The 27,067-nt window shown below is 38.1% G+C and overlaps 1 protein-coding gene across 3 annotated transcripts in view; it reads right to left on the minus strand.

Moving 5' to 3' along the window:
- Positions 1–1,154: 1,154 nt before the first annotated feature.
- SMG1 (SMG1 nonsense mediated mRNA decay associated PI3K related kinase) overlaps positions 1,155–27,067 on the minus strand; it is a 98,998-nt gene continuing 73,085 nt past the window's right edge. For all 3 annotated transcript variants that reach the window (XM_019987278.2, XM_019987277.2, XM_070779723.1), the window contains 23 exons: positions 26,508–26,737; positions 25,404–25,652; positions 24,775–24,913; positions 24,583–24,692; positions 24,241–24,459; positions 23,353–23,543; positions 22,528–22,700; positions 22,113–22,392; positions 21,116–21,388; positions 20,649–20,883; positions 20,260–20,486; positions 17,565–17,715; positions 17,272–17,461; positions 16,623–17,092; positions 14,097–14,234; positions 12,679–12,831; positions 11,782–11,961; positions 10,771–10,998; positions 9,805–10,016; positions 9,539–9,645; positions 7,971–8,150; positions 7,777–7,883; positions 1,155–5,744 (listed from right to left, as the gene is read on the minus strand). In XM_019987278.2, the coding sequence (XP_019842837.2) occupies positions 5,667–5,744; positions 7,777–7,883; positions 7,971–8,150; positions 9,539–9,645; positions 9,805–10,016; positions 10,771–10,998; positions 11,782–11,961; positions 12,679–12,831; positions 14,097–14,234; positions 16,623–17,092; positions 17,272–17,461; positions 17,565–17,715; positions 20,260–20,486; positions 20,649–20,883; positions 21,116–21,388; positions 22,113–22,392; positions 22,528–22,700; positions 23,353–23,543; positions 24,241–24,459; positions 24,583–24,692; positions 24,775–24,913; positions 25,404–25,652; positions 26,508–26,737 (4,520 nt within the window). In that variant the 3' untranslated portion in view covers positions 1,155–5,666. The remainder of the gene's footprint in view (positions 5,745–7,776; positions 7,884–7,970; positions 8,151–9,538; positions 9,646–9,804; positions 10,017–10,770; positions 10,999–11,781; positions 11,962–12,678; positions 12,832–14,096; positions 14,235–16,622; positions 17,093–17,271; positions 17,462–17,564; positions 17,716–20,259; positions 20,487–20,648; positions 20,884–21,115; positions 21,389–22,112; positions 22,393–22,527; positions 22,701–23,352; positions 23,544–24,240; positions 24,460–24,582; positions 24,693–24,774; positions 24,914–25,403; positions 25,653–26,507; positions 26,738–27,067) is intronic.

Consider the following 27,067-nt stretch of genomic DNA (forward strand, 5'->3'; position numbering starts at 1 on the left):
AAACTAGGGGGGCAGAAGCATTGTATCATAAAAAGGCATGAAATTTGCCATTGAACTTTGAAAAAAATTAAGCATCTGATCAGGTATAAACTCTGTGGGGCGGGGCAGGGTGGGGGGCTTCGTAAGGGAAGGAGACTTTTCAGTCAAGTGCCCCTTTGGGAAATGCTGGGGAAACAATTTTATGTAGGGAAAATGCAGCCAAGATATACCCCATTTCGGGAGACTTTATATAAGTTATGAACTGTGAGGAGCAGCCCCTCCTCTACCTATTCAAAAGAAAAAAGGTCCCAATCAATCAGCAGCCACATAATTAGTGAATATATAGAGCGCTGCTTGCAAAATAAAATCTTGCTACTGGCACAGTAATATCCTCTTCCGAAGGAGAAGTGTGGGGTTATTAGACTTTAAAACCTGCCCTTTGTACTTTAGGAAATCAGTTTTTATTACAGAATGTGCCTGGTTTTCACCCAAGTTCTAAGTACAACTTCAGAAGAAAGACTTCAACATCAGCTTGTGAAATTGAAGTGGGTGAAAAAAACTAAAGAAACTGATTTAAAATAGCACAGTTCTCCACAGTCCCTTGTTACTCAAGGAACATTGTTCCCAGACTTATTTACAACTTAACAGCCTAAGGCACTGAAATAAGGTCCTTAACTAAATTTCCAATTGCCCTATTAAAAATCCCAGCCCGCCCTTGGTGTAGCTTCCTTTGGAGTTTTGGGTTGGTTGTGTTTTTTTTTTTTTTTTTGGTACTACAAAGGCAGGATGTGAACTTTTGAAATATATCAGATGACTGAACAGATCCTCCTACAGAATCTGGCAGCAACAAATGCAATCTGATTTCCAGATATTCAAACAAGCTGGATATTGTTTTCCCTCAGAGCTTTTGCACACCACACACCAGGAAATATGTCAATAATAATCTACAGAAGTTTTTAAAGATATACAAAACGAAGCTTAATAAATTGTGCCTTAATACTAAGAACTCTGAAGTAAAATTTCCACTTCTATTCAAAAATATTAGAACATGTAAAATAAATTTTTTTAGAATCAACTTTTTAAACTTTTGGAGGTATTAATGCTTTAAAAAAGCTATCCATACTCCAAAACTAAGTTTTCCGGAAACTACTTCAACAAATTCAGAGCTTAAATGCTACGTCTTTTAAGACTTTATTTTCTGAAAAACAGATATTTCATACAATCTTTGCCATGTTAATGCAGATATGCACAAGGTAGGCCATGTACTTTTGTTTTCCAAAAGATGCATTATGAGCATTTTCAGGAAGCTGGTGTGATTTATTCAACTTTTAATCTTAAATACAATCACAAAATTATATCCATCAGGAGGCATTGCAACCTTTTGTACAGAGAAGCCACTTTTATTTATACAGTGTTACTAAGAACAAGGAAGATTCAGTTCAACTCAATTTGCTCTTATATAATAAGGGTAAAGTAAATTAACAAGTGAAGTATGGTGTTGCCACTGACATTACAGGTGGAAATACAAGGAAAATTTAAACCAGAAAATAAAAGAACTTTAAACAGGAGCTGAAACTTGGACTGTCAAGGAAAAAAAAAAGCCTGTTTTGAAAGACATACATTCTGCAAGTCTGCATTTCAGAACATTCAGTTAAATTTACCATCTTCCAAAGTCAAGCTAATTTCATGACATTTTTACAATAGCACAACAAACAGCTTTTTCCCTAGTAAGCCCAAATTCCCATGGAAAGCAAGAGGCTAAATGGTTCATGTTGTACAACTAACCACTGAACCTATAAAGCTTCTCTCAATTGCAGTTCATTTGCCCTTTTGTAAAAAAGAGATGGTGATATTGTTACCCAGGCCTTAAAAAAAAGCAGGAAAAGTGCAACAAACCCTTCTGGGTTCATAATACAGTGGATTTTCTTCCTCAGTGTTTGGAAAATTTATAATGCTAGTTTTTCCCCATAGGAGGAATCTTTCTAATACAACCCAAATAGTGAAAAAAATCTGCCTTCTTTAAGCGATCCTTTAATTAACATAGTCTACCTCCTAGAGTTAAGAGGGGAAAAGTCCTAGCTCTAAATTACTGGCATTTACAAGCTCAAGATACAGAATGGAAGGGCACTGGTTTTCATATATATCTGGTTTTATGTAAAACAAAGGTACCTTCAATGTGCTAACAGAAAAACATTCATTGATTTTTTTATGTATATGAACAAAAGCTAACAAGCTAATTGTAGGTGCCTTCTTTAATAGGAAAAGAACTGGGAGAAAAGAAGAACCAGCTCCTTTGATTTTAGTACTGCCAAAACAAGTAAGCCCCCAGAGTAATTACAAATATGTAGAGGAAAATAGGCCAGGAAGACTTTTCAATTCAAAGTACTGCCTATATCACAACAGATTTAAAAGGACCTAAGATTGCACATCAACTCTAATATTTGGCTGTACTTGCATTGCCCTGCTTGGAATTTTTTAATGGCTCTTTCCTTAAATTTCACACATCAGAACAACCACAATTAAAAACAAAAACAATGCAGATAACACCAAACATTGGACATTAAGAACACTACATACGACAGAATAGAGGCAAGTGTTAAGGGCAGTAGTGATGGAAGTTTTTCTTTGTATTACAAACCCTCAACCCTGAACCTGGGGTTTGGGCTCTAAAAGAGCAATTTAGGGGAGCAGATCAAGAGCTTATCAGTTCTCACACAGAAACGTCACATATCTCAAACAACTCACAAGTGTCAGGCACAGAAGAATAATCATCTAACAAACTATGTGAAGAACTCATGACCAGAAATAAAGAGATACTGCAAGACACATCAAAGAAACAGAGTAAAAGAGAAATACAGACAGCTCCATAGACTACTAAGCCTCCACAGCTTTATAGAGAAATCAACTAAAATTCAGGCAATTCTAGAAAATTATAGACAGCAAAACACTTATGATAAACTTCCGTTTCCAAGGGTACTTCAAATTGTAGAAGTAAGTTATTCTGTACCCCTGAATCTTAAGAAGGGTGGGGGGAGCACGAGAGTGTGAGAGTACAGAAGTCGGATGGGGAGGAAGAGGGAGAAGGAAGGTGGGAGAGGGGATGGGGGACAGGAGGAGGGAGGGTGGAGCAGACCCCTGGTTTGCCACAGGTATTTCTGTATTATCAAAAATGCATGACTTCATAACCATAGCACTCTGAACTTCACATTTTAAAAGATAATCACCAAAATACAGACCTGTCTTCTGAATCTGCTGTATGACCAAAGCCTTTTACTCCTGATTAAATCTCTTAACTGTTGAGTTCTCTTGTAAACAGTTCAAAATGACAAGGCTACTTGTCAAATGACTTCCCCAGAAGCAGCCAGAGTACAGACTGAGGTCTTATTGTCCAGAATGCAGCAAAGAGCAAGCTTTGAAGTCATCAATCATACCTGCCCTACAACCAAATATGTATATGTCACACTATTCTCTGAGGGATCATTTTAAAATAAAAGTGATGGATAATTTAGCAGAGGCACATGTTTTTTTATGTAAAGCTGTTTTGTTTTTGCTAGGATAAGGTGCCAGGTACCTCTGAAGCCTGAAATTCACAGGCAATAAAATTCACCTATTTCATTTTTCTTCTTTACCAACAAAAAGGCAATTTCTGATTACTGTCTATAAGGATAAACTAGTGTGAACTGGTTTTATCATTGTAATAAAAGTTTTTCCTTGTGACAAAGAATGTTGTTGAAAGACTAATCTTGAAACAGCAGAGGTAATCAAGTGATGAGTGCAACAGCCTCTAGGAAATAAAGCAGTGTGCAAAACACAGTATGGCATTATTATTCAGTTAGGTTGTTTTGATTGTGAAAATAAGGTTCAAAATGAATGAAGAAAGTAAAATTTGATGCACTAGTTTCCTTAACTTGCCATTAGACACATGGGTACTCAAAAATATCACCTTTCTTATAATACCTGTCAAAGTATTAAAAGAGCACTGATACTGAAATGCATTCTCCCATGAGTATTTAAGGATTACAGATTAATGTGGCAATCAGAATACAGCAAAGGCCAGAACTATGTGAAATTTTTCCTTAATTTCTTTCAAGTTTGTCTGTGAAGACTGGCAACTAGAAAGTGATCATAGCCCTAATCTCTAAATTGCAGGGAAAATGTACTCGATCAAGATTTTAATCCTCTTCTACTCTGTGTTGATACGTGATTTTAGGAATCCTATTCTAGTCTGGATTTTTATTTTGGATCAACAGTTGAGCTTACACAGTACTGAAATGCAATGCTAAATTTAAGGAAACCTTGATCATGAATTCACTACTGAACTATTAAAACTGTGCAAAAATTAAAGTACTTCACACACTAATAATGGAACTTAATAAAAGATGTTGGTTCTTACTTTTTGCTGATGTTTCATGTATATGTCCTAAAAGGCCAGGTAAACTAAAGCACTTTTAATTTACACCTTGTAAACTGTATAAATTAAAAGTATCAAATGAGAAAACTGAATTAAAAAAACATTTCACTCTACCTCCACCAGAACATCACTTTATTGTTAATCTGCCATCAACAATGTAAAACTCTTAATAGGTACTCTATCCTGGTTTTTAAAAAGGTAAAAGATTACATTGGATTAGCTACTTTCTATGAAGATACTACAGCAATCACAGAAGAGGGAAATTTGAATGACCTCCCAAAAATGTACACTATAAGCAAAGGGGAGTGTACATTAAATCAAATGTCTGTTAGATTCATTACTTTTGAATGCACAGTGACAATTCTGGAAACTGTACATGATAGAATCACAGAAATGACTTAAATAACCAGAATTACATTTTGTATGTGATCATCAGACCTTTAAACAATCCTTGCATTTTCCGTGTTATCAGTGGTTTTGGAAAATTTTCTGTTTATCACTCCAAATATAAGTTAACAGCATCGAGATGAAGTATATGAAATATAAGGATTGAAATAAAAGTGAATGCGAAAGATGGCTAATCTACTAGATCAGGTAAAGGGGGAAATGGGCAGATGGAGAGGGATGGGGAGGACGACGATGGGGTGGGTTTTTTTCCCTTCATTTCAGAAGTAAGTTCTTCCAATGTAGTGTATCTGTTACATAGCTCTCCTTCTTCAGTCCATTTCTGAAATTCATATCTCATAGCCTTTTTTTGTACTTACTGGTCAACCCGACCAGTACTGTTGCTAAGCAACAAGTGTTATGCAAGAATCTGAATGCATCAAATCTTCCTTGGCTGTGATTTCTTCGCGGCCCCAGTTTCCTCTTGTTTCTGAGCTGGGTTTTTTTCCTGGATTGTACACACGGGGTCAGGTGGAATGGAGTTCCAAATCACTGTGCTCCGCGGCATCCCGATCTCTTTCTGCAGCTAACCTCCTGACACGTCTGCAGCTGTTCTGTGGCAGAAAGACAATCTCCGTGTTCAGGCGGTGAGCTTGCTTGCTTTCTTTCACCCTTGACCCTGGGGTTGCAGGCCATGGTGTTGGGCGTATCCCTGAGTGCAGCTGTCCTGCAGGATTCACTTCCCTAGCGCACCGAGATTTCCTAGGTTTCCTCAGAGTAAGCCCCCAGTTGCATCACCACCGACTGTGGTGTGGCTTTGGATGCCTGAGGCTGAGTTGATTCTGGTGGATGTCTGACCTCGCTTAACCAGACTCATCTACTGTCTTGCCATTCATACCCAGGCTGTCCAACCTTCATACAGCTGAGCCAAGTTATCTAGATTAGTTGCTTCCTTAATGACATAGTCAACCTGTAAAAATGGGCAGGACAGAATTTAAAGCCATTTAAAACTTGAAACAGCATGATTCATATCTGAGTTACATGAACTGTTTAAGTTTCTAATCACCCAAATTAATTACCCAAAGATGTGCAGTTGTCATGGTGGGAAGAAGTTAAATAATCTGAGCTTCCCTCCTAATTCTGTAACTTACAAATGTGTGCCTTGGGAAAGTCACAATCCCCTTTGAGCCTTACAAATCCTTAGATGGAGAGAGAGTGCCACTGACCTCACAGGTGTTCTTGGGATTAAACATGTGAATTCACTGGACAAATGCTTAGGTGAATTGAAAAGTGCCCAGAAGATTCTGGAACAGTTTCATACTCAGCAAACATCTGCTGATTCTGACTCAGTTAAATATTCTTTTACAGTAAGAGATATGATCATTTCTCTATCCAGAGCATCCATCAGGGTCCAATTATATAGTAAATGCTCACTCTATGGCTGCTGAATTATAACTTACAACAGTTCTTTGTGTGCAAAGAACTCTATACTTTCCCTACTCCTGTGAGCCACTTAACATTTTTTTATATAAAACTTAACTATCAGAATAAAAAGCACAATAGCTAAGCATCCTTCAAAAAAATATGGACAGAGACCTAAGATGTAGTCATGAAAACACACAACCCATTAACCTACCAGAAAATTTCTGAAGCAAAGATACCCCTAGACCCAGAACACTGTCCAGGATTTTTGACAAATTTGACACACCCTCTCTAAAGAATGACTCTTAACCAAGAAGAGCTTAAGCTCAGATCCAATATAGAGATCTAACAGTGTTTAAAATTTTTTTAAAAATTGCTGATGTGAATTGTGGATGCCAAGCCATTAGAAAATAGGGTATTCACAAGTCTCAGATTTTTACCCTACCCCACAGAAGAAAAAGCAAATGTGTAATGGAGAATTCAGGAGAACATTACCCTTGACTAAGTGCTCTAACTTAATAACAAAGATGGCACAAACAGACACACATTCAATGATGTAAAATTCTAAGAACACATCCCTGGCAAAGTAGTCTTGCCAAAAATGCTATGATATAAGGAAAATATCAGACAAATATAAACTGAGGCACATTCTTCAAACCAAGTGGTCTGGACACATCAAAAATTTAAATGTCATAAAAGAAAAGGCTCAGGAACTGTTCTAGACATTAAAAGGAAATTAAAACTGGAACAAGTATATAAACTTCAGGATAAGCTTTGACTAAATTCTGTATGGGTGAGGGTGGCTAAGTAAAAAAGGATATCTGAAGATAACTGGAGAAACCTAAATATGGACTCAATGGTGGATAGCAGTCAACGTTAACACCAGTGTTAAGTTTTCTGAAGCTGATAATTTTATAATTGTATCGTAGCTATATATCATGGCTATATATTATTACAATGTTTTGTTTGGGAGACAAAGTACTTAGGGCAAGAAGTGTTACACAGAAAGATTAGGCAAATATAAGAATATTAATAACTGATTTGCCAATTCTAGGCAAGGAATATGTAATACATGAGCATTCCTATAACATTTCTGAAGTTTGAAACTTTTCAAAATAAACAGCTGTGGGCAAAAGAATTCATTCCTGAATTTATATATACAATTTTAATAATAATGATAAAATTTCAGAGTAATAACTTCAGACCAACTGACACCCAGGAACACTTTACAGATTATTTATAGATACTACTGACACCGAAAGTGTCACCCTCATATCATTAGAAACCTTCACATAGCTCTCTCTAACACGCAAACTAACAGTCTTCTGTTGGAAGAGAAAGGGTCAAGCAACACCTCAAATTTTGGTTAAAAGAGGACTGGGTTGAAAGGAAAGTGTTAACAGGCTAGAGTTAGAGTTGACAATCTAGGAGCTGTGTTATTCAAAATCTTCTGAGGCCTGAAAATAGATTTAAATTCCTTATTTCTCGATATGCCACGGAAGATGGGGATGATGGAATCTTTAAACCTATACTGCTTCAGCAGCATTAAAATATGTAGCTCAAGTTTAAAAGATGGTCACCTGTTCAGCAACTGACATCCTCCTATTCGGATCAACATCTCGGCCCTCTAGCTTGGCTTTCACTCTCTTCCACACACTCACCGCATACGAGTTTCTCTCCTGCACAGCTGTGAAGCAATGGAGACATGTATAAGTCAAGCCACCACTGAGTATTAATATTTAATATTTAAGGTGTCCTTATTTTAACTAATTACCTTTTCCAGTCTTAGGGTCTCTGATGGCCTTTTTAGGACTACAAGCAACACTCTTGCCAGTTCCCGGAACGGTGCTCGGTGGGGTATCTGCTGATGTAGCTAGGTTTTTCTGAATCAGCTTTCTAGCGTTCTGTGACATGACATCAGGCTGAGTCTTCTGGCCAGTGTTGCTTCGGACTGCTACAGAGAGCAAGTTGGTAGCTCAATGTACAGGTAAACAGCAAACAGGCAAGCAGGGCAGTTCTGTTTCAATCATCAACTGCAAATGGACAAGCCCTGATACTAGATGTGACATTACAACCTTAAAGTCCTTATCCCTTAAAATGAAAGCTCTTCACCTAAAAAGACAGTTTAAACAGCTGCTGAGTCGCTTCAGTTGTGTCCGACTCTGTGTGACCCCACAGACGGCAGCCCACCAGGCTCCTCTGTCCCTGGGATTCTCCAGGCAAGAACACTGGAGTGGGTTGCCATTTCCTTCTCCAATGCGTGAAAGTGAAGTCCCTTAGTCGTGTCTGACTCTTAGCAACCCCATGGATTGCAGCCCACCAGGCTCCTCCATCCATGGGATTTTCCAGGCAAGAGTACTGGAGTGGGGTGCCATTGCCTTCTCCTATTTAAACAGCTAGATGTGGCAAAAGGCGAGGAAAGTTACATTCACAGAATGATACATTTGCATACATGTGTGCATGCACACAGAGAAGTCAACAAATACACAGTGGTTTTGTCTCTAGTTGGAAAGCAACTACAGATTTTTCTATTAATTAATTTTCCGTATTTCCCTAACAGACATGTATTTTGTAATCATAGACAGTATTTAAACACACAGTATTTTTTCTCTAATCTCTAACATAAATACTTTTAAAATTAAGGCAAAATCTGTTCAGTTTGAAATATGACAAGAAATTAGGGAAACCCTTTATTTACTTAGATAATTAATGTTTTATGGGAGTCTAGTTGATTTACAATGTTGTGTTAGTTTCTGCTGTACAGCAACGTGAATCAGTTACACCACTCTTCTTTAGGTTCTGTTCCCATATAGGTCATTACACAGTGCTGAACAGAGGTCCCTGTGCTATACAGTAGGTTCTTGTTATCTATTTTATGTACAGTAGTGTGTATATGTCAACCCCAATCTCCCAATTTACCCCCTCCTTGGTAACTATAAGTTTGTTTTACATCTGTGACATAATTTGTTTTTCTAAATAGGTTTATTAGGGAAAACCTTTAAAAAGATGATGACTATAAACATGTTTGTTGTTGTTTATTTTCTAAGTCCTGTCTGACTCTTTTGCGACCCCACAGTCTAAAGCCTGTCAGAGGCCTCTGTCCATGGGATTTCCCAGGCAAGAATATTGGAGTGCACTGCCATTCCCTTCTCCAAGGGATCTTCCTGACCCAGGGATAGAACCCATGTCTCCTGCTTCTCCTGCATTGGCAGGTGGATTCCTTACCGCCTGAGCCACCAGGGAAGCCCAATAAACATATTAGATGCTCTTTAACATCTTAGCATGTATGTGTAGATTATCAACAGGTCAAGATACAGGTTTTTCTGAATACAGGAGTCTTACCTGCAGCAAAGGATGGTTGATAAGTAGCAGACGATGTTGGACTCGAACATTCATTTGTTGCATCGGTCACTAATGGTGATGCAAAACTCACTAAATTATTATACACACTGAAATACAAAATAAAATGACTCATTTATGAAATGCTTCAGCAAATAGCTATTTGTAAGTACGAACAAAACTGAAAAAAATATTAAATTAAATATACAAAACTTACTTTACCACATGTTTTGCTTACATTTTAAATTCAGGCCTGAAAGCATTCTTACCTCTGACTTTGCGTTTTCAGTTCTTTCAAGGTGGGAGTTATTTCCTGGAGCATTTCAACATGTTCTTGACTTCGAACCTGACCCATGGCTTGGACTAATGTAAACAGCACTGTCTGAATGTTGTCTTGCCATGATTTATATTCACCCAAGAACTGCCTAACACTGTTCTCATAGGGAACATCTTCACCATCTGCCAGAGCGGCTTCTTCATCCTAGAATCAACATGTTAATGATTAAGAAAAATGGTATTTGTTTTAGTATTACTCTTCAGACTAATAAGTGGCTTTTTAGTATCAATGTATTTAATCTGCTTATTACAATTTATTAATAACTTCTTTTCAATAGGAATCTTGTTTCCAGCACAAATAAAAACTCCAACTAAAAAGAAATCCAGGGACTTCCCTGGCAGTCCAGTGGTTAGGACTCCATGCTTCCACTGCAGGGGGGGACATGGGTTTGATCCCTGGTTGAGGTCCCACATGCCATATGATACAACCAAAAACAAAAAAACTCAAAAAGTAAATGATCTACTGTTTTGTGATAATAAAGCCTTTTCTGAGGACTGTTTCCTTACTATCTAGATTCTATACAATACTGGAGAGAAGAGGCAATATTTCATTTATTTTGGAAGCAAACTATATGATTTGAGTTGGGAGCCAGAAGAGAAGTTAGAAATCTAAATACTCTGTGAGACTAAGTTCAAGTTTCAGCTCTTCTATAAGTTATGTGACTTTGTATAAATCAGTTTCTCTAAGCCCCAGTTTCTCTGTGTACAGAATCAGAATACTATTTACTACCTGCTTAAAAAAAAAACAACAGTTGACAGCTGATGAAAACACAAATAAACTCAGTGACAAACCAGAAATATGACCCTGGAGAAATTAGGTTTTTTTCTCATGAATAAAACTCTCTTGTAATTTTATAAAAGGGGGGAGAGTAATTATGTGTCAATGGTATTAATCTTACCTTGGCCATTGCTTTCAGGAGATGTTTGACATCTCCAAGCTGCCGGTTATGGCCAGTGAGCACAGTCTTTATATTATCAACCAGATTCTGAATTGTTTCACAGACTGTTTCTATTTGTTGCTCTTTCTCTGTCTGAATTGCTCTCTGAGTAGACATATCCTGGGTCAGTTGTTTGTGTGCTGACAAAAGCCACTCAGAGCTGCCAATAGGATGTTCAAGAGTCGTGTCCTAAAGAGAATAAGGGTTTGTTTGATTTTAAGAATCAGCCAGAAAAATATAAGATTCTTTTCCTCAACATCATATCAAAAGATAATCGTAACTCAAGTTGATACAAAGAACCTTAGTTGCTGAGTCATGAATTAATTCACTAGAAAAGTGTTTTCTTAAAAATTTAAATAAATTTTTAGAAATACTTGATAATTTAAACAATCTACAAAATACAAACTAAGATTTTTACTTTTCTGCCTAATTATACAGGGAACAAACGCTTAAAGTTTAAAACCTAAGAAAATATATTTGGAGTAACAAACATGACACACAGCTAGGACCCCAGGCACTGTAAGTAACTCTTTAAAATAAAACCAGGGCGTCCTAATACATAGTGTAAAGCCTTCCCACAAAGTAGAAATGCTGAATTTATTAACTTGATATTCCAGCATTCGTCCTCCACTAGCCCTCTGTCTGCTATCCTACTTTCCAAAGTGCATCTGAGTCATTTGCTACACATTATCTCTCTCCTTCCCTAGGAACCCCTACAGTGATTCTACTTATAGCTCTACTTATAGCTCTGAGAGTTCTTTTCACTTTTTCATTTCATTCACTGTATTATTTGTATAAATAAGTTCCTTTGGGGATAAAAGAAAGATTTAGTCATCCTTGAATTCTTCACAATATCTCATATACAGTACATGCTCAATAAATGTAGACTAGTGAATATATTGATTTTGAGAGCATATAGTTGGGTCTTATTTAAATTACCAAATCTATTCACTCCCAAGAATCAAGACTTACCACCCTCTGTAATAAACGAAGCTCTAACTCAGAGACTGAACTGTTAAACTGCGATGCAAATGAACACATTTGCTGACACCGTTTGATTAGTTCAAATAATGCAGCATCCAGGTTTAAGGCTTCTGCAGTTCTAGTTCGTAAACTTTCAAAATGAATGATATTGCTGCAGAGGAAAGTGACCTGTGAAGAGGAAAAAGAGTGGAACCATCACAATGAGGAAAAAAAATTGCAATTAATGAAAGAAAAATAATACTACCTATTCATTTCCAGAATTTAGGACCAGGTCCTGAAAATGTATGAATGTATGACTCTCAGACCCACTTCTTATAAAAGCTGTAAATAAATTAACACTTTTAGGTTGATGCTGTCAAGTCTGAGAAGGCCAAAAAGCACCTAAGTAAAGTTAGGTAAACACATCTTCTGTATGATTCTTTTTTAACACAGAAATTTTACTCCATAAAAAAACTGTTATCATATTCAGCTTAAATTTGTTTGTGCTATATCTAAATTCCAATCTGAAATGCTCCCCCCTTCTGCTTCTACTCCTACATAATTTTACCATTTAGATCAGAAAACACTAACTGCTTATTTGACAATATTAAGGACATCTTTCAAGGTACAGTAATAGTATTATGATTATGTTACTAACTAGTTCTCATCTTATATATACATATTGAAATATTTACAGATAAAATGATATAATATTTGAGATTACCATTAAATTTAGGGTAGGGAGTATACAGAAAATAAAGTAGGACTTAAGTTGACAATTATTAAATTCTGGTAATGGATATATGGGATATGGGAATCATATTAGTTCAATGTTGTGGCCTGATTATATAATGAGTTATATTATCCTGTAACTGAAAATAAGATGGCACACACAGGTGCCCATACCTGACTTGCTCTTTGGCTCTCCTTAAGGACAAGATTTCTTCTTTCAGCTATTGTTGCTTCAAAATCCTGTAGTACAGGTGCCAGTGCAGGGTTGGCACCACCTGCCCATTTGAGTCGCTGTTCAATACTTGCTTCAAGTGCTGCCAGTTTCTCCTATAAAAGCCAGCAGAATCTCAGTGAATAGGACTCCACTTCCTATCTGTTGAGCATTTTATATGAATAAGAGAGATTCAAAAGAAATAGGATGGCATAAGTAACTTAGAAAACATCTTTAACAAACTGTCACCTTTTGGAATTAATTTTGACTTCATATAGAGTATTTAAGACTAAACATATCTGAGAAGGCAAGGACTGGCTTTCAGTTTATTCTGCAGAAATAAGTTTCATTTTCATTTCTAAATAGTCTTTAAAAAAAAACAAAACCCTGTCATACCAAATTCCCACTGCACTATATATGCTATCTATGAGAAAGTCCATTTATATCTTTGATTGTAAAAGATGAAAATCAGATTCCCACAAATGGAAACATTCATGAATAATGGTAAAAAATCCAGCCAGATTATCACAATACAAAGGTTTTACATAACAAAGTTGCTTCATTATGTACTCAACATTTCAAGTGGCGGAGTTCCCATTCATACTTTTCGCCCCCCACCCGCTCACACACAGACACCTCTAGAATCAGAAAGGGCATGAGTTCAATCTCTAAAGTGAAAACTAGGACTAATATGCTGTAGAGAAAAGGTATTTCAATCTTCAAAGAAGTGAGCTCAAGAAAAGTTCTATTAAAAATTTAAAAAATATTATTACAGTGATTGTAATTATACTAATATTAAACTATAAAAACAGAAAAATGTCAGTTACTACTGAATATATAAGAATACCAGAGATGTATATAAAACCATCATCAAGACCAGTTTCTCTTGTTGAAAAAAAGGTGAGATTAAATATTTTGCTGATGTGACCCAAAAATAGTCAAAAATGATGGTTTAGAAAAATGTTCTGCTGCTTTGGATATCACAAAATTCCATTAACTACACAACAGAAGGAAGATAGAACTAAACTTCATGGATATTAATAATATGCCAAACTTTCAGAAAACAAATTTGGCATTCAAGTTTTTACCATTACCAACGTTAATGTATAATGGCACAGTAATAGCCATTAAAAATTCTTAAATAGTTCATTAAAAATTTGAAATATTTAGTATGTCTGTATTCTTGGTTCAAAATATACTGCTAAGATTCAGTTACTTTGGAAGATAAGAAAAAAAAGACACAAATTAAAAATAAAAGTGAAAAAGGTATTAAAGTTCCTGTGACTTAAAAGCCAAGGACAGACTGAACAGAGCACTTCACCACAGTAGAGATCATTTCTAAAAGTAAGATGTGCCAGGAGGAGGAAATGACAAAACGTACCTGAACTGTTGCAATTGAAGTTTCAATCTGGCTCAGAGTGTGCAGTTTCTTTTTCATGCTGGTTAATATGGCAGAACGAGGGGGAGGTGTGACAGACATGGCTTGTGGTCTATTGATAAGGAGATCTTCATGCTGCCACTGTTCAAAGAAAAAGAAATGTAATAAAGTAAGCAGGGGAAAAAACCAAGAGAGGGGAGTGACATTAGGGGAAGGACTGGGGGAGGTGGTAAAAAGTCCAGGTGCAGCAGGGCAGGGTGCGCAGGGAAGAGTAACAGAAACACAGTAAAAGCATTAACCAGATGGAAAATGTCCTGAGGTAGAGAATGGCTGATAAATTTCTTGGATCACGGATATGCAGTATTTAAACAGCAATTCTGAAGGCATTTCCTAGTAAAAGTTTCCTACACAATCCCCCGAAAATAATCTCCAGTTCAGAGGCTGGAACAAGCACAGTAGGTAGAAGAGTTGCCCAGCATGGGAGCTAAGCAAGTAACTGAGAGAGACAATGGCAGCAGTCAGAGGAGGAGGAATTCTCCAGTGAACCTACAAGTGGCAGAATAACAGAAAGGTGCAGGCAATGCTGACAGCGGATCAAGCCATCTTACGCGTGCATCCTGTACACTGTACGGTGGCCCCAGAAGGCCAAGGGACTTGGCTGAAATTTTAAAGTTATATATTGTGCTAGCTTACAATATGTTCAGATGAACAAAACTGGAAGGACTTTTATAATATTTTCCATGTAGTTGTCAACTTTTTCAATGAATAAACTCTAAAATGTATTAAATAAACCTTTCAACATTATTTTTTTGAAGTAAAATAAATGCCAAGAAAAGCCCAACATGGGGCTTTCCCTGGTGGTCTAGTGGTTAAGAATCCACTTTGCAATGCAAGGGACACTGGTCTGGGAAGATCCCACACGCTGTGGAGCAACTAAGCCTGTGCGCCACAAGTACTGAGCCTGTGCACCATAGTTACTGAAGCCTGTGTGCCTAGAGCCTGTACTCTGCAACAAGGGAAGCCACCGCAATGAGAAGCCTGTGCACCACAAATGGAGAGCAGTCCCTGCTCTTCACAACTAGCGTACAGCCAACAAAGACCCAAAACAGCCAATAAATAAAAGATTTTTTGAAATAGATGTTATTAAAAAAAAAAAATCCCAATGTGCTAGATGGACTGCTAACCTATAATAAATGTAACTTCAGAATCTGAATAAATTACTTTTCTTAACTTATGACCTAAGAAACCAGCAAATTGATAAAACTGCAAAGAGAAAAATACACTGGTTCCATGTCCCACCAACTCACTCTTGGGAAGTGGCTTCAATATAAATGATACAAAGTAAACAACGTTTGGGCCAAACCAGAACCCCTGATACTACAGCCCCAGTGCTACTCCATGAGTCCACCTGTCTGAAGCTACTGACAATATACTGAAGTAAAGAAATAAGAAAAAAATCTATAATTTATACTGTGCTTATTATCTTACACAGATCACCATTTTTTTTTTTCTTTTTTTAAAAAAGTGTTTTTGGCAGTGCTGGGTCTTTGCTGCTGTGCGGGCTTTTTCTAGCTGCTCAGAGTGGGGCTACTCTTGTTGCAGTGCGTGGGCTTCTCGCTGCAGTGGCTTCCCTTGTTGCAGAGCACAGGTTCCAGTGCACGCAAGCTTCAGAAGTTGCAGCACATGGGCTCAGTAGTTGTGGCGCACAGTAGGTAGTTGCTCAGTAGTTAGTTACTCCAAGGCATGTGGGATCTTCCCAGACCAGGGATCAAATCTGTGTTCCCTGCATTAGCAGGCGGATACTTATCCGCTGTGTCACCAGGGAAGTCCCAGATCATCATTTTTAATCCACACAGTCATCAACCTTTAAGAGAGTACTGTCCCCATTCTACAGGTAAGGAAATCAGATCTTAAGGGAGGTTAAAGGTAAGTTCATATACCCAAATCCAAATCTATCTCACTCCCAAAGCCTGTACTGCCCCGAAACAAAGAAGGACAAAAACAGGCTTCTTAAAAACAGTTCCCAAATGATGACAGGATGTATGTAGAGAGCTTAGAGATTCAGGGAAACAGATGTCACTTTGGAAATAATTGAGTTAGGCAGTACACAAGGAATATATACACCTAACAAATAAATTTAATTGTTAGAAATTACATATACAGGGTGGGGCACAGGGAGGCTCAATAGGGAGGGGATATATGTATATGCACAGTTAATTCACTCTGTTGTACAGCAGAAATGAACACAACGTTGTAAAGCAATTATACTCCAATTAAAAGAACAAGAAATTACATTTACAAATAATATTTAATGATAACACTAACCATAAAACACTGATGGAAACTAATTAAAAGGACACAAACTATAAACATAAAATGATCACAACTCTGTAACCGAGAAATGTTACAGCAATGTTAAAGCTGTGTTTGTTCCGGGTTGGCACAATTTGGCAAGTTTAAAATGTTCTCCTCTTTATATTGTTCTACAGCAATCTCCCGGCTTACCCCGTTATGAAGGGAAATACTTACCTGAAACATGGCGATGTGCAGCTGGACACGCTGCAGGCTTGTCTTGCAGGAGGCGATGCTGGTCTCCAGCCTGCGCACCAAGTCGTGCTTCTTCCAGGCAGTGTCGTAGGAGCTCGCCAGCACAGTCGCCCTGTTCATGACCAGCTGAGAGAACTTCCCGATCTGGATGTTGTGCTCCACCGCCTTCTTACACAGATCGTCAACAGAAACTTTGCTTTCAGCACCAAAATCCTTCGCCTCCACCTGCGCAATGATGTCTACCCCTAGAGCACTGATGAAGCTGCACAGTGTGAGGCCCAGGGCTTGGTTCGGGAGTCCAATCAGGAGCTGCCGCACAAAGTCAGCTGTGAATGCCTTTATTGGTTTGGCCATCTGGTCTTCACTGAAACAAGAGTTTCTAAAAAGGGTTTTCACATTGACAATCTGTACAGGCCCATTTACAGTATTCTGATCTTCAAGTGAACTTGATCCTAAAAAAGGAAATTTTTCTTTAAGTATTTCATACAATACTAAAATAAGGTGATAATGCTAACTTAAGAATTTGAAGACTTCCATGAACTTAAGATTTTAATTTACAGTTAAATTAAGCCTACTCTATCCCATTTCCCTCCAAAGTACAACTAAATCCGGCTTAAGTGTGAAATATTACCTGACAAAGTTTTAGAAAAGGTACCACAGAGCCGAAAGAACTCCTTAATTGTCTGTAGTCGTTTTAGAAAGAAGATCTCTTCCAGCACCTGTCGGTGATTATCATCATCAAAAAAATTGACCTGAGTGCTCCTGGCTTCCCGTATTATGTCAATCTTTCGCCAAGCTATAGGAATTTCCATCTTATTTAGCTATGCAAATGAAAGAAAAGAAAGTTCACTTCTCCACTCTTCAAACACGGAGCAACTACTTTACTACACTTGCATTATTCATCAAACCAGGTCAATTATTTACCTTTTCAACCAATAAGCCAAAAGCAGTCTCAACTTGGGCAAACATGCCATCAAATGCTACCAAAAGCATCTGGCCAGCTGACATTTTTGGTGTTTCATCAACTGAACCATTTCTTGGTTGGATTAATTCACCATACTGAGCATGAAGCATTCTAGAGGAAAAGAAAAAGGAGTTAAAACCATTCCTAAACAGTAATATATTTGGGGGGAAACGTTAAGAACAACAAGTCTTACAGCTAGTATGCAGAGTCTAGGAAAAAGTCTTTTTATGAAGGAAGGAGTGTTATTAGCCATTCTTCATGTGATTAAATTTTATGCAAACTGAAGTTATGACAATTTAAAAAGAACTATACAAAATATTATAGTATCTCTTTATATACAGAACGTAAGATAATCTACACTTCCAATATTAAAAAAAAAAATCAAGAGGCACACAATTCTAAAGCTGGTGGACCCAGCAAAAGTTGTCAAGTATCTTCACACTACTGTCACATGACAGAGTCAGCTACAGACAATGAATGGAAATAGCTATCCTTTTTCGCATGCTGAGTTTTGAATAATGCATAGTTTGAAGGTAGGTCTTGAGAAATTTGCTCTCACATTATAATTAACTGAAGACTTGCATTGTGTTTATGTATCCAAGTATCATGTTAAACATTTTATGTAAGTTTAGGCTATCAGAGAAATTTATAATGGAAAAAGAGCTATATGATGGTATAAAATTTTCATTTAAATAACCAAAAAGTTTCTCTAACACAAGATACAAACAGGCTGTAGCAGAATCAAACATGAAGTCTGTCACCCAGTGCATACATGAAGTAAACATTCCTCCATTTGAGAGTAAAGGGAATCTAGATTAGACATCAAGGGAAAGTAAGGGCTGAACTTTTGTGACAAAGAAAAGTGTACAGACTTAGCATCTAACTTTTAAAATAATGCTAGGAACTTTATGATAAAGCTCCTGCACAAATAATCTCATTATTTAGCTGGCAAATGTTTATGCTATACTAATTACAGTTGTTTTTTAAATTTTATGATAAAACTAAAAGAAACATGAGAAAATAGGAAAAATTTGAATGCAGGATAAAAGAAAACATCAAGGAGTTGTTACCCTTTCTTATGAAATAAGGGCCTCTTAAGAAAGTAAGTCTACATTTTAGATATACATTTCTCCTGCAGTTTTTTTTTTTTTTTCTAATTTTATTTTTAAACTTTACATAATTGTATTAGTTTTGCCAAATATCAAAATGAATCCGCCTTGCAGTTTAAGAATGAAAAGGTATTTGATTCAAAGTAACCAGAGAAGTACAATTTAAACAAGATTAACCAGAAGCAAAAAAAAAAGCAGGGGATGAGGGAAGCAGGATTAATCACAGTGTAGATAATTACTGAAGGTGGTAAAATGGGAGTTCATTATACTGTTCTCTCTGCTTTCTTATATCTTGTAATTTTCCCATGGGAGGAAGTATTGGGTCAATTCATTGCTACTCTCTCAATTATATTTTCTGACAGTAACTGGACAGAATGCCAAAGAAAGGGGTCCTGAATCACAAGGCACAAAGGGGCTTAGGGTTTAGCTTTAGGTACACTGCATGGCTGAAGAAACTGTTCAAGCTCTACATGTTTCAAAGTCAAACTGTTTTCCTAGATTTAAGAGTTGAGAAATACAAAGTTCAATACCTAAAACAAACTTATAAAACTTAAGCTAACAAGTGTTCACTTGAAGTGACATGTATACTCCATTAGCAAACTAAACTGGCTCAGATGCTCCCATTGAATTCCAAGTGCTGGCTTAAAAAATACCACATTCCACTTTGTGTGTGAGCACAAGTATGGTAAAAACTACAGCCCTTAAAGAATACGTATGTGTATGTAATAAAACCACACACACACACGCGCGCGCGCGCGCGCACACATGTAACTGGTAAAACCTGAGTAATCTCTGTGGACTGTACCAAAGTCAACTTCATGGTGTTGCTACTGTACCACAGGTATGCAAGATGCTACAATGAAGGAGGGATGAAGGCTACATAAGACATCCCTGAGCAATGTTTTTTTTTTTAAAAAATACAACTTCCTATGAATCTGTAATTATTTCCAAATAAAAGGGGTTTTTTTGCTTTGGGGGGGGGGTGGGGACGGGAAATGTTGTTTTGATTTTGTTTGTTTCAGCCATGCCATACGGCTTGCAGAATCTACCAGGGACTGAAACTGCACCCTTTCCAAGTGCAGAATCCTAACCACTGCATCACCAAGGAATTCCCCCAAATGAAAGTTTTTTTAAAAAGATACTACTGAGGCTTCCCTAGTGGCTCAGTGATAAGGAATCCACCTGCTAATAAAGGAGATACGGGTTGCATGCCTGATCTGTGAAGATTCCACACGCCTTGGAGCAACTACGCCCGTGTACCACAACTATTGAGCCTGTGCTCCAGAGCCCAGGAACTGCAACTGCTGAGCCTACAAGCCACGACTACGGAAGCCCATGTGCCCTAGAGCCCAGGAGCCACAGCAAGGGAAGCCACCGCAATGAAAAGCTGGAGCCACTGCAGCTGCACAACAGCCCCTGCTCCCACAACTAGAGAAAGCCTGAGCAGCAATGAAGACCCAGCATGGCCCAAGATAGATAAAACTTAAAATGTATCTGGCTTCCCAACTCTTTCACAAGAAAACAGCACAGCTTAGCATTCACTTGCCTGGCAACATCAATGTAATGAGCATGTGTTTCTTCCTCAAGTCCCATAGCTGCATTTCTTAAATAGGCTTGAAGAGATTCAACTAGAGTCTGCAGAGGAACACCATCAGTTGTCTGCTCAATAAGACTGTCCAGCTCATGAAGCATATTTTCTAACGTGTATTCTCCTTTCATTAAACATCTCAGTGCTTCTGGAAATATGATTTGCCGGAAATTTGAATTTAATTCCTGTAAATATGTAAGAAACCTATTTTAATGCTTCCTGAGTTTAGATAAAGCAACATTAAAGGTTGAGGAAGTCAAACTGCTTTTCAGAACCAGAGATGAAAAATACAACGCTCAACATTTAAAACAAACTTACAAAATTTAAGCTAATTTAGAAGTGCTCACCTGAAGTGAGGTGTATACACCATTAGCCAAATGAACGGTCTCAGATGCTTCCATGGGGTTAGGAATGTCTAAGTCTTGTGGCACTAAATGACACTGCTTCAGTAACTGAACCAGACATGTGACATTTCCGCTCATACTGCAGAGTTCCTCCAAGAACCAGGCTCCATCCCGAGAAGTCAGATCAACCAGCTGCTCTCCAGCACTCGACGCTGCACCTTCCATCATTAGGTTACGCCTGAATGAGATAAATATTTGTACAGTGAAACTGACTTAGTGGAACCCACACAAATAGGATACCTCAAAATCTGGGAGAAAAAAAAAATAAAGCAGTCTTACACTGGGCAAGACTAACAGAAAGTACAAGGATACCTTAATTTTGGGATTAAACAAAAAACACATGAACTCTCAATAAGCACTAATGTTTGCAGGACAACGAAACAGTCTCAATGATATGTCAGCTGACTCACCTTGTGAGAGTACAAAGGGCAGAAATAATAACACTTGCTAGACTCAAAGATCCTTCCTCTCCATTCTCGTGAAGGAAAACTTTGATACAACGTTCAATTTCTTTCAACTGATCTTCACAAACCGGTACAGTGACAGCTTCCTGTTTCAAGCGTTCCACCTGTCTGATAAGTCGGCTGTTGATGTCGGCTGCGTACCGCTGCAGGGTCATCTCAGTGGCCGTGATGAACTGACACACTGTTGGGGGTGGCTGGGGCGCATACTGCATTTCATATCTTTAAAAAAGAGAAAGAGGTGCTTGAAAAGAAAGTTCACACCTTACAAAATACTAAAAAAGACAAGATGGACTACTGTATTTGATACAGAGCAGAAATCATTATTTCCATTTACAGAGAAGGTTTCAAGAGCAAAAGTAACTTCTAAAAATGATTTGAGTAACAGAAACAGTGTGAATTCAGCTCTCTTTACCTGATCACATCACTCTTAGATACATTTTATCTAAGAGTGAGATACATTTTAACTAATTACAGAAAACACTGTCTTATAAAGGAAAACAAGAGTTTGCTGCTGCTGCTAAGTCTCTTCAGTCATGTCCAACTCTGTGCGACCCCATAGACAGCAGCCCACCAGGCTCCCCCGTCCCTGGGATTCTCCAGGCAAGAACACTAGAGTGGGTTGCCATTTCCTTCTCCAATGCATGAAAGTGAAAAGTGAAAGTGAAGTCGCTCAGTCATGTCTCTTAGCGACTCCATGGACTGCAGCCTACCAGGCTCCTCCGTCCATGGGATTTTCCAGGCAAGAGTACTGGAGTGAGGTGCCATTGCCTTCTCCAAAACAGGAGTTTAAACCCTCTTAAAACCACAAGAAAGTGACTCCATTCAAATTCCATCTATCAATCATTTCTTTCAGAAAATGAAATACTATGCAATTGAAAATATGAACACAACTTTGCTTCCAGTCCCAATGAGAAGTAAAGAAAATCGAGAGTGATCAACTTACTTCCTGTAAAGTTCCTGACAGCGTTCTACTGTGGTATTACAGATGAGCTCTTCCATCCAGGTCTTCCACTGCTCAATTCGATGTTTCTGAAATATGGCCTTTGGATACTGCAGAGCAACAGTTGCGTAGTGATGCAGCTGCTCCAGACAGCCTCGCAGCACCGAGCGCCTCTGCTGCAGGAGGGCACCAACCTCCCCTTCTAGCTGCTCACACTGGCTAATCAAGTGGGCCTGGCCAGCATTCTGCAGAAAGGCTGTTGCCGGCACGTAGCTGGGAGGACCTTTTGGTAAAAGATAATTATCCATTACAGTGAAGCCGTTTCAAATCAGCAGTCATTGAAAGGAGTACAAACCAGAACTCCACACAAAAACACATAACAACAAAACTCACATGCTCACATGTACATCTAACATACCAAGGTCCATCTGTGTGCTTATCTCCTGAAGCAAACTGGCCAGCTGTGTCGCTTCCAAATTACTGAACGCAGCCTGATAGTGTGTTATCCACTGTTCAAATTCATTCAGCTTCACCTGGATTGCTTCCTGAACAGCTCTCTGCTGAGTCTGTAGTTGAGTGTGTTCAGAATACCTAATGGAAGGAAAAAATTTTAATTGACTGCTGGGAATTTTCATCACTCTAAAAGTACATTTTGCTCATACTTGGACTGCCTGGTAAGCTCCTTTTTAATCTTGAGGACACCACTCAAATGTCCTTTTCTCCTCTGGTTTTTTTCCTGAGGCTATAGTCCCCTAACTATACTCGCAACATTTTAAACAAAATTCTACCACATTTACCAGAGTTGCATCTCCTGCAGTGTCTGGCACTTGCACATTTAACCACCCTTCACTGAGCCAGGCACCCACTCTATGTGAGGTTCACTCACTTAGATCAAAGCTCAGAAAAACTTGGCCATGTGGACAAAACCCATCATACAAATGAATAAGGATTCAGACATAAACTGCAGAGGAAAAAACCAAAATCCCAGGTTTTCTGAATCCAAGTTCACGGTTCTAACCACTATGTCCACCATCTCCCACAGTAACTCAAATGTCTAAATACAATGAAGCTGAAAATTTAAATGAATTCTATTAATACTTCAAAACTGCAGTTCTTGCGAGAGCTTTGATTATTCATGTGAGTTGCTGCAACAATTCTAATTCAAGTTGATAATGTTCACACAAATAAAAAGTTCTCCTTAATGGAATAAAGATAAATTAAGAGTTCAACACTTGTTTTAAACCTGTGTTGCAGAGTATGAGAAGGATGATCCACTCCTTCAGCTCCTTCTAGAAACTCAATTTCTTCCAGCAGTTTGCCCTGCAGTTTCTCCACATCTGTTAGTTGCTCTTGCAAGCTCAGGTATTCATCTAAGCTGCTGTCCAGCTTGGGAAGTACAACCAGCATCTCATCTCTGTTTTTAAACCAGTTCACCTGTAAAAAGACATAATTAGGAAGATTCTTATAAGGCTGACTGTGAGGTATGAGGATGTATGCCAAAAGGATCATGTTAGAAGGATGTTCTGCACATGCTATTATACTTAAATCTCAACAAAGCCAGTGTGGATCACCCTCATTTTTATAAAGATAACTAATGCAATCAATTCACATGGCCATAAATGAAGACTCAATTCCACAATACACAATAACATGCAGTTACCACCATGCCACATAAAGCAAGATCAGCACCACTGGCTACCATGGAGGAGAAGACTATCCAATCAAAACCAAGGAGACAATCCAGTTAAAGAACACTTAAAATAGTCACTGGCAAACACATTCAGTCTACTAAAAAAGGTATATTTTTCAAATCATTAACCCACCTCCCACGTGGGAGTGTGACTGTGTCTTTTCATGTGAGCATTTCTTAGCAAACGATCACAGCAAACTGCCATACTTTGTGACCATTTCAATATTATACATGACAGTCTTTTTTTTTATGGACCTGTTAACCTTTTTCTTTTTTTGGTGGCATTACACAGCTTGCAGGATCTTAGCTCCCTGAGGAGGGCTGGAACCCAGGCCCTGGCAGTGAAAGCACCAGGTCCTAACCACTGGACCACCAAGGAATTCCCTGGTCTTGTTAACTATTAACAAAAAAGGGACAATGACTTCTTATTACTGGCCTCACCTTAATTTCAGCTACTCTCGAAGAAAAAAGGCTGCGAGTAATCTCTCGTTCCATCTCTCTCTTGCTCTGCTTGCTCTCAGCCTGCTGGCCCCCTCCACCATAGACCGCACCAGCAAACCCAGCCTCGCCCCCAGCTGTCCAGTCCACCAGGGGGTCATATACAAAGGCCTCCAGCAGCGTCAGCAGAGTCTCTCTGCCACGCCGCATAATGTGTAGAACCTGTTTTCAGAAAACTTTTAATTAAGTTTTGCCACAAGCTTCCTCATTAAAATGTAGTTTTTCATTCCAAAGGACTTGTTAATGTAACAGGTACACTAAGAGGTATAAGAGAAAACCACATACCTGCTCACATGAAAGCCTAAAAACACCTTCTACTCCAGTTACACCCAGTGCTGTTTCAATGTTCTGTGTCATTCGAAAAGGTACTTTCTCAGGAACTCTAAGGCTTTTACCTTGAAAAGACAAATCATTATATTTTTGTCCTTTCACCAAAATATATTCGACCCTTATATAAAAAGTCCACTTTAATTTTACCTTTTTCAAAGCAAACATTGTAATCTATGTGAACAACCTCTCCAGTCGTCATATCTATGAGAACATTATCCAGATGTCTATCTCCAAGGCCAATTATGTATCCGACCATAGACATGACTGCAGTAGATCTGGCATAAGACTAAAGAAGAGGGGGTGGGGGGAGCAAGTTAGGCATTATTAGCAAATTTCCTTCCAACACGGTCTTTATCCTCTAAAATTTACAAGCCTCCACAGTCCTACTCCCTTATTTCTGAATAAATAGCTGGCACTCTTCAGGGATGCTGCATGTGATCACAGACTATAGTGAGCAGCAGCATACAACACTGAGGTCCTTGTTGTTCTACTTAATCATCAACAGAATGCATGACTTAAAAAAACAACTATTCTTCAGTCTCTCTAGTTTTTCCCTTTCTAAAGTTTTTATTCCACTTTTCATTTCATCCATAATCCCCTTCATTCTGCCTTCATACAGTCATGGCCATGCCTCATAAAAATAAATGTAATATAAGATTCAAATGCAGGTCTCAAACTACCAATTCTAGAGGGGCAGCAGGAAGAGGGTGAACAAGACAAGACACGACGCAGGCAAAGAATAATACTGATGACCAAGCCCAAAACAAAACACATACCTGTGTGACTCTCCACCACTCATCAGGGGTGGTACATGATGACCAAAGCTCTTTAGCAAGGAGATTTGGGGGCGTGGCCTCCATTAACTCTTCTAACACTGCCTTCATCACATGAAGAGGCCAATCCCGGCGGGACACATCCAGACTAAGCCCAACTGCTTTCAAAGCAGGACCAATTTTACTATAATAAAGTTCACTAGGACGGGGTACGATTCCAGGATTCTGAGGAGTTTGGTAGGAATCTTGGGCCTTTGAAAAAATTTTAAGACAAGATTAACTTTGCTTAAATAAGGATAAACATTACCTTGACTATAAAGTAGTATTTTAAAAATTGGTTTTTCAGCAGCATTCTCCACCTAGCTAGGTAAATCTCACACATCAAATAGCCAGTTCTTCTGGACTGCAATCTACGTTATCTTTTTCTTAATTAGGTATTATCACTTTATTGAAAACTTGGTTTACTGTTATATTTTCTTGAGGTTCAATTCAAGCTCAACATCCAAGTTCCACTTTTCTTTATAACATATAATTCTGTTTAAAAAATTTATCATTCATTTATGCACATATTTCATTCTTCACCAATATGATTTAATCATAATACAAAATTAACAACACATATTCAGGAACATGTTAGACAAAAATTTAGATGTCCCTTTCCTAATTCCAGAGATCTACCCTTCAGTAATTGTTCTACGGTCTCCTTTGTTCAAACTCTTGCTCCTTCCCATACCTATCCTACTTAGAATCATTTTATTTGTCTAGATGTTGGAACTTAAAGTTGTGACTGTTTAAAAATTTACCTTTTTTATATGAAGTACTTAGAACTATTTCTTTCACATACTAAGCACTCAGATACTCAGCTAAAATGAATTCTAAAAAACTGTTCTAAATCAAAGTATAAATTTCACAGGTACAAAACAGGATGCCATAGTGATTAACTCCAAATTTAAAATTATGTTTATTCCTTCTTTAACTCTCATAAAGTTGAAAAAATGCTCAAGGGCAGTAAGCCTAGACATATTTCACACGTAACAGAGAACAAACTAATACATATACTTGTTTATCAACATTCAAATAAAAGTACGTATTTTAATTGGAATCAACCTTTTGTGCTTGCAAGGCGGCTTCCCGTTGTTGCCATCGTTTGTAAAGACCAAATAAGGGCGTGGCTCCATCCACCCACTGGATTAGGCCTGAGCGAGTTCCCAGTGGTGTTACAGAATAGTGGCGAGCATGGAAACGAGGTGTTTCCTGGCGATTGATTGTTGCAAACATGGTATTTACAATAGACAGAAATTGCATTATTCTCTCATCCAGATGTAAATCCTCCAATCCTGTGGAAACAAAATTAGTTAGGACAGATAACCAAATAGGGTGAAGTACAATGGAATGGGACTGGAAATATACCACTTTTTCGTGTCCCTCTCAATTAGCAATAGCAGTCAAGAACTGACAGTCAAAAGGGCATAATGACAGTATTAAAGAACATTCTATTCAGTCACAAGGTATTAGATACAGCATTATTAGCTGTATCTCAGTTGCCCAGCTTGCATAAATAAGCAAGAACAGAGGAAACAACAGAAAATCACACTACACAGCTTCCAACAACTTCCATCAAAATACATGATACTCCAGGCTATTCATGACATACAGAAATTCACCTA

The sequence above is a fragment of the Bos indicus genome, chromosome 25 (assembly GCF_029378745.1).
Source record: "Bos indicus isolate NIAB-ARS_2022 breed Sahiwal x Tharparkar chromosome 25, NIAB-ARS_B.indTharparkar_mat_pri_1.0, whole genome shotgun sequence".
NCBI classification, from domain to species: domain Eukaryota; kingdom Metazoa; phylum Chordata; class Mammalia; order Artiodactyla; family Bovidae; genus Bos; species Bos indicus.